Source organism: Gopherus flavomarginatus, chromosome 1 (genome assembly GCF_025201925.1).
Source record: "Gopherus flavomarginatus isolate rGopFla2 chromosome 1, rGopFla2.mat.asm, whole genome shotgun sequence".
Classification (NCBI taxonomy): Eukaryota; Metazoa; Chordata; order Testudines; family Testudinidae; genus Gopherus; species Gopherus flavomarginatus.
The window spans coordinates 32,254,611-32,262,610 of NC_066617.1; the positions used below are offsets into that span (position 1 = coordinate 32,254,611).

The following is an 8,000-nucleotide window of genomic DNA, read 5'->3' on the forward strand; positions in this document are numbered from 1 at the left end:
AGCTACACATTTAACAACAAAAATGGGTAGAATAGGAACAAAAATATTATATATGCATAATGTGAGCAAATTAATGTTGTGAGAAGCATAACTTTTGCATTTCCAGACTCATTAAAATATTGTGTAATGTAAACTTTGCACTGATATATTCACATATATAATTACGTTAATATTTGTAACAGTATGTAGAGTGCACTCTTCTCTATACTATAGTGATTTACTGTATAATGAACTGGATGTATTCCAGTATACCACAGGCAATATATTTTATGCTTTCTCATAGAGGATGTGTATTTTGTTGATTTTAGTACATATCCTGTTATCTTTGTAATTTGATTGTTAAATTCAGAAGAGCATGACAGAGCTCAAAAATGGTTAACCTTAGCTTCTATTTTTTCCCACAAATACTGCTTCAGAATATGTCATGTGTTTATCTGCAAATGTGAGCAACCCAAAAGGGATTGGATTGAGTGACACAGTTGTACTGAATTTTAAAGTAAGAAATGAAAAGAATTGATGTTGCTTTTTCAATGCCTGAATATATTTAGAAAACAATTGGAGACATTTTAGAGAGCAGTGTTGTAAGATAGAAGGTAAATATCACTGAATGCCAGGACTTCCAGTTCTGAGATCACTAGGGGAGGCGGGACACTTAATATCAGAACTTACTTATGCTTTCAGGTTTTTTGGTCGAGTCTTTTATTTATTTTTTTTGCTCTACCTAATGTCTCAACCACTTGGGAGCTCTGCAGATAAGTTTAGCAATAATTTTATAACCTGATGGCATATAACCTTTTCTGGCAATAAAAATACTCTGGTTTGTAATGTTGTATGTGTTCTCATTGTGTACTACATGTTTTAGCTCTGCTCTTGACTGCTTTGGGCATGACTGTTCCAGAGGGGGAGAAAAGTGGAGTCAGAAGCCAAAGCTAAAGTTGCTCTAAAATGTAATTGTGTTGGAAGTTATTGCCCAAGCCTGTTCCCATTGAAGTCAATGGGAGCAGGCTTGGGCCATTAGCTCACGGCTCTTGATCTCAAATGAATGTTATTGGCATCCTGTTTGGGTACCATTTTGCTTTCTGAATCAGCAATGTCTCGCCTCAGTAAAGGACGAATATGTTTTTAATGGATGTTCCTCAAATCTATTTCTAATACATAGGAGGGAGAAGGGAACAGCTTTAGACAGTTTCACAGTTCCTTAACTATTTCTATACAGCTGGTAAGCATCTTACACATTTGCATCTTTAGGGGTCATTTTCTTTCGTCTGAAATTTTTCTACAGTCCCACAATTTGTTTTATATGCTTATCAGTAAAATACAGAACCTGAACGTTGAAATATACAATTATTCTGTATCTACAACTTAAGTCTCTTGAAATGCAACATGTATGGACTGAGCAGGTAGTTATCAGAGTCAGTACTGTGCATAGGGGATTTTATTTCTGTTCTGCGATAACACTTTGCATTTCACACATTCAAAACTAGGTATAAATGCTGACTAATGTTGTTATATAAAAGCCATTGTGGTAGAAAAGCTTTATCCCTGTTTTACAGAAAGAGAAAGTGAAGCAGAGAAGTTGTGACGTACCACATAGCTAGTCTGTTGCAGATCTGGGAAACTGGGATTAGAACTCAGAACTTCCTGATGCCTAAACCTGTGCTCATTCCTGTGCCCATTCTGCCTTGTAGCATGATTTATGTATCATTTGTTTTTCAGCAAGTTCCTAATGCACACAAGGACTGGGTGTGTGCTCTTGGACTGGTGCCTGGCTCCTCTGTTCTTCTCAGTGGCTGTAGAGGAGGTATTCTAAAGCTCTGGAATGTGGATACGTTCACACCAGTAGGAGAGATGCGGGGACATGACAGTCCTATAAATGCTATCTGCACCAACTCCAGCCACATTTTTACAGCAGCAGAGTGAGTTTGTGTTCTAATGTTTTCCATACATGCTGCTTTCTCTTTCTTCATGTGTAACTCAAATTCTGCACAAACAAATTAATTCAAAGCACTCACAAGTGTGCTAGTCACTTCGAAGCTAGGTCCATGCTTCAAATTGCTTACAGACTGTAATATGCTATGGAGATCTCAGGCCATCCACTGCTAGAATATGGCATCAGAAAATTCTCATAGACCAGGAGACAACCCAAAATGTCATGCTTTTGTAACGCAAATACACAATATATGTGCTAAGCAGAAACTCCGAATATGGTAACTTCTTACTGTCCTCCTTTCATGTCTTAATGTGAATACTCTAGGGAGGAATGCATTATTAGGTAGAAGTGAGAAATGTTGATAATTAGTGACAAAGGGTCAGATCTTCCCATTGCACTCCCAGTATCTGAGAGCCCAAGATAGAAAGATAGGCATGTTTAGGTAGAAGCAACATAAATGGAATAATTCCCTTACTCTTGTGGAAAAATCAAACATACTGGAGACACTATAAACAAGAAAAGTGTCTAGAGAAAATGTAGGCATCTGCATCGGAGCCTAGGTGGACAGTAACTAAGGTGAGCACAGGGCCTGCCAAGGCCAAAATTGTTATTTATTGAGGCACCCAGCTTTAAGAAATACTGAGCTGCCACAGCTCATTGTTTGGGAGCTGCGAGAGGTCTGCGTTTATAAAAGTCAGGCCACATATATTTAGGTGCCTAAATATGGGTGTAGGTGTTTCATATGTATTTGTGTTTGAAAATGTTGGTTATGTACATTTATCATACATAAATCTGTTGTCTGTGTGCTTAGATTTTAAATAATTAAAAATAAGACTGTCCCAGGCTCTAGTTACCCTTATGCCTGATTAATAACAAGATAAAATCCTGGCAGTGTTAATAATTCCAGCAGGCAGCCAGGCACCTGCAGATACTCCTTTCTTCATCATTGTGGGAAGCAAAACCTTAGCTTTGGCAAAAGCCCAATCAAACAAATATCACAGTCACCAAAGCTGGGCTATTTCAGGTCAAGGGAGCGCATAAGTTCCAGAGTTTAGAGCCCTGCCAGCTGATCCCAGCCTTTTATAAAGACAGGAATATAAGAAATGTATATATGCCGAGGATATGGTATGTGAGGTAAGAAAACAATTATCATAAATACTTCATCATAAGCTGGTTCGTTTATAAGCCGACTCCCCCCAAGATGGATAAGTAAAAATGGAAACTTTTTATGACCCATTCATAAGCTAACCCTATAATTCAGGGGTCGGCAAACTTTGGCTCCGAGGCCATCAGGATAAGCCACTGGTGGGCGGAGATGGTTTGTTTAGCTTGAGCGTCCACAGGCACGGAAGTAAACCTGACCCCAACCTCTCCCTCACCCCCCAAAAAAATGTCCCATCAGTTGCTATCCCAACCCATCAGGGCAAGCCACTGGTGGGCCGGGACACTTTGTTTACTTAGGTTGGACCTATGGGTAAACAACACCAAGTCCACATTAGTCCCGGTCCAGCGCATACAGTTTATCGGGACGCTCCTGGACACAATGTTGACCAGGACCTCTCTCCCTCCAGATAAATTCCAGACCCTGAAAGGTCTCATTGACTTGGTCACAAGGTTCCTAGTGACAACAGCCAGAGCTTGCTTGCAGCCTTTGGGTCATATGTTGGAGTGCATGTACGTGGCCCTTCATGCCAGACTCAGGATAAGGCCCCTCCAGCTCTGGTTGGCCTCGATGTTCTCCCAGGGCATGGACAGGATGGACAAAGTCCTCACCGTGCTGGACTCTGTGATCACCTCCCTGGGTTGGGGGGCCCATGCGGTGAACTTTCAGACCCAAGGCCTGTGGTCGGCTCAAGACCTGACCCAACATATAAACGTCAAGGAGCTCAGGGCGATGCAGCTGGCGTGTATGGCCTTCCGCTTGCATCTGGAGGGCAAGGTAGTCAAGGTCCTCACGGAGAACATGGCCTTGATATTCTATTTCAACAAGCAAGGCGGGGCCTGATCCTTGGCCCTCTGCCACGAAGCCCTCAGGCTGTGGGACTTCTGTATAGTCCATGACATCTGCCTGAGGGCCTTCCACCTGCTGGGTGCCCGGAACGTGAGAGCAGATCACTTGAGCAGGGACTTTTCCTCGCAACTGAGTGGTCCCTCCACCGGGACGTGGCCCACTGGCTCTTCTGAAGGTGGAGAACTCCCCAGGTGGATCTAGTCACTACCCGGCAGGACCAGCGATGCCCCCAGTTCTGCTCCAGGGGAGACCTGGAGAGGGGTGCTGTCTCCGATGCCTTTGTCTTGGCCCGGTCAGGCCGGCTTCTCTATGCCTTTCCTCCGTTCCCTCTAATCAGCAGGGTCCTGGAGAAGATAAAGACAAACAAGGCCCGCATCCTCCTCGTTGCCTTGGCGTGGCCCAGGTAGCATTGGTACGAGACCCTCACGGACCTGGCAGTAGCTCCGCAGTAGCTGTTGCTGCTCCACCTGGACCTGCTCTCTCAGGACTAGGACCGCCTCCTCCATCCCAGCCTAGCAGCTCTTCACCTCACAGCGTGACTGCTCAGTGGCTAGGTGGTGAGGAAAGGACATGCTCGTAACAAGTTCAGCATGTCCTCCTTGAAAGTAGACGGCTCGCCACTCTTATTTGGCAAAGTGGTCCCAATTTTCTAGGTTGGTTGCAGACCAAGGTGTTTCCCCTGTAGCTGCCCCTATCCGGCTTATTCTTGTTTACTTCCTCCACCTGAAGGCCCAGAACCTGGCGCCCTCGTCAGTCAGGGTGCACCTGGCAGCCATATCGGCCTTCCGTCAGTTGGTACCAAGGGCACACGGTATTTTCCCATGCTATGACTGGCCTGTTCCTTAAGGGTTTGGACCATTTTTTCCCATATTCTAGACCTCCGGTTCCGCAGTGGGACCAGAACCTGGTGTTGACCCATCTCACAGGGCCCTCATTTGAGCCACTAGCCGCATGCTCCTGGTCCTGCCTCTCATGGAAGGTGGCCTTCCTGGTCGCGGTCACCTAAGCCCCCATGCATAGTGTTTCATAAGGACAAGATCCAGCTTCACCTGCGTTCCTCCCGAAGGCAGTGTCCACCTATCACATGGGTCAGGACCTTTTTCTGCCAGTTCTCTGCCTCAAACTGCACGCATCCAGTGAGGAGTGCCGCCTCCACGCTGGACGTGCTGAGGGCTTTGCCATTCTACCTTGAGCAGCCTAAGCCATTCAGGAAGTCCTCGCAACTGTTCGTCACCTTGGCTGAGCACATGAGGGGTCAGTCGATCTTCATTCAGTGCCTCTCCAACTGGATCATTTTGTGCATCCATACCTGTTCTGCTCTGGCGGGTATTGCCCTGCCACCAATTGTGAAGGTGCACTCGACTTGGGCGCATGCCTCATCGGCTGCCTTCTTGGCCCACGTCCCTGTCCAGGACATTTGCAGGGCAACCATGTGGTCTTCGGTTCACACGTTCACCTCGCACTATGCAATCGTCTCCCAAACCGGGGATGACGCCAGTTCAGCAGGGCTGTAGTCTGTCCTGAGAACTTGTGAACTCCCACTCACCTCCAACAGGTATAGCTTGGAATCACTTATTGTGGAATGCACATGAGCAATCCCTCGAAGAAGAAAAGACAGTTACCTTTTCCGTAACTTGTCTTCGAGATGTGTTGCTCACGTCTATTCCACATCCCACCCTCCTTCCCCTCTGTCGGAGTTGTCTGGCAAGAAGGAATTGAGGGTGGGAGGAGCGCACAGCTCCCCTTATACCGCACCATGTAGGTGCCACTCCAGGGGTCACTGGGGCGCTCCTCCTACGGGTCCTGCTAGTGGAAAAACTTCCGGCACCAGTGCATGTGGCAAGCGCACACACCTATTGTGAAATAGACATGAGTAACACATCTCGAAGAACACCAGTTACGGAAAAGGTAACTGTCTTTTGCCGATCCCTGTATTATTCAATTCAATGATTCCATAGAGTTTTTAAAATCATCAAATTTTGGTGTATACCTGCTTATAAGCTGACCCTCGCTCTTTGATGCGTCACTTTTTTACCAAAAATATTCGGCTTATGAACAAGTATATAGGCATATATTTAAAACCAACTTGGAGTAAATTGACAAGCTAAACATTTCCAGAAACTTGGGTTTTTTTTCTTTTTTGCTCACTTTTTCTGTTTGATATCACAAATGTTTTACAGTGATCGAACTGTGAGGATCTGGAAAGCTCGCAACCTGCTAGATGGACATATCTCTGATACTGGAGATGCAAATGAAGATATCGCCAGTAATTAAACATGAATTGAAATGATGGGCACAAATGAATATTGTGATAAAATGCTGTGTATTCTTAGTGCACTGTGTTGTGCATTTACTAGGTAAACACTGACAACTGGAATAAACTGGAAAACGCAGCTGAACCCAACTGGTAAATATGTGTTGTATTCTCCTAGAATTGATATCCTCAGAACACTAGCCCTGTATACTGTATTTAAAAATAGCCTATTGGTAATATACTTGAGTCTCCCTGATATATCTAATGGCTGGATTTGTGTGCATATATAACAGTTGTAATTTAAACAAATCAGAAAGTAATCTGCTCTAATAACAGTCTCAAACCTGCAACCTGAAATACAAAACAAAATACTCTATTGTACTTCACTCTCTCAGACATTCTGATGAGCTGATTTGTATCTTGAGATAACATGGGAATGATGCATACCATACTAAGCCTTTAATTAAACTAGGTTTGGTTTGAGGTTGTAAAAGGCTACCTATATTGATGTTATGAAAGTAGACTGAATAAAATATCTGAGAAAGTTGTTAGTGTGACAGATATTTTTAATGTGGCTGTTTCTGGCTATCAATGAATGCCATATGATTTGTGTTAATGTTAGCATATACTCTTTTTGACCAAAGTTGTGTAGCTGTGTATACTCTGTGCTCAGGACTAGAACTAAATTGCTGTTAAATTGTTGTGTTTTATTAGTGCTTTGCCTGTATTCTGTAATGAACAGTATTCTTAATGTCATAATAGACGTATATCTTAATCTATTTTTCTTATGAACTTGTTTTAATCATCTCACATTTTCTTTAACAGCAATTTGTCATTCATTTTTATCTAATTTTATATGCTGCTAAAAATATTTCAGATACGCTATGTTTTGCAAACTTGGCTGTGACTAGGAGAACTGTAACACTGGCATTGGAAAAAGCTATGTAAATAGATGGATTGTAAAAAGAGAATATCTTATCTTGTGCCTATGTGGATTTTAAAATGCTGCAGAGTGTGAATATTGAAAGAGGATGTATAGTTTATCCAGCTGCTACAAATATTAATTTGTAAATTCTGCAAGTTTTAAAAGTTTATGTAGATTCAAAAACAGTGTTTGGATTTTTATTTTATTTTTTTTCCCAGAAAATATCAGCCTGTAAATTGTAGCTTATGTAGGTGATGCTTAAATAAACATGTGACTGTGAATTATTTCTCTGTGCATTTTTCACCATTCTGTCTGTAAAGCATGCATTATTAGAGTATACTTCCTGAGGCCAAATTTTTATATGAAATAGTTTTACTTTTTTTAATGCAATAGAACGATCTGATGAGTAAAATATTCCATAGATTCTACTTCTGTACTGTTTCATTGTTCTAATTGTCCATTATTATTCATTATGTGTTTCACAATAACAACTAGGAAACCCATCAAGGATTTGGGCCCCATTTTGCTAGGTACAGTACAGACTTGTAACAAAGCAGACATTCCCCGCCCCAGAGAGCTCACAATCTAAATTCCAGACACTATACAACAGGACAACAAAACAGACAAAAGCCTTGAAGATTTCTTTTAATTTGAGTTAAATGAATTCCCATCACATTAAATCAATTTGAAAAGTAGATGAAAATTCATAAATCTTCTCACTTAATAATCTTAATTTACTCTGGTTGAGACTTCCAAAGTAATAGCATTGTTCGAGTTAACAGTTCTGTTCAGGTTGTTGGAAAGCATCATTTACACTGAGAGTTTAAGTGCTCATTCTGACTACCAAAAGGTTACATGCTCGAAAGATTTAGGACCATAT

General features: G+C 42.3%; 1 protein-coding gene across 12 annotated transcripts in view; it reads left to right on the forward strand.

The window, feature by feature from the left end:
* Positions 1-7,401, forward strand: part of KIF21A (kinesin family member 21A) — a 151,797-nt gene extending 144,396 nt beyond the window's left edge. For all 12 annotated transcript variants that reach the window (XM_050936020.1, XM_050936024.1, XM_050936027.1 and 9 more), the window contains 2 exons: positions 1,717-1,916; positions 6,122-7,401. In XM_050936020.1, coding sequence (XP_050791977.1) covers positions 1,717-1,916; positions 6,122-6,215 — 294 coding nt within the window. In that variant the 3' untranslated portion in view covers positions 6,216-7,401. The remainder of the gene's footprint in view (positions 1-1,716; positions 1,917-6,121) is intronic.
* Positions 7,402-8,000: the final 599 nt, after the last annotated feature.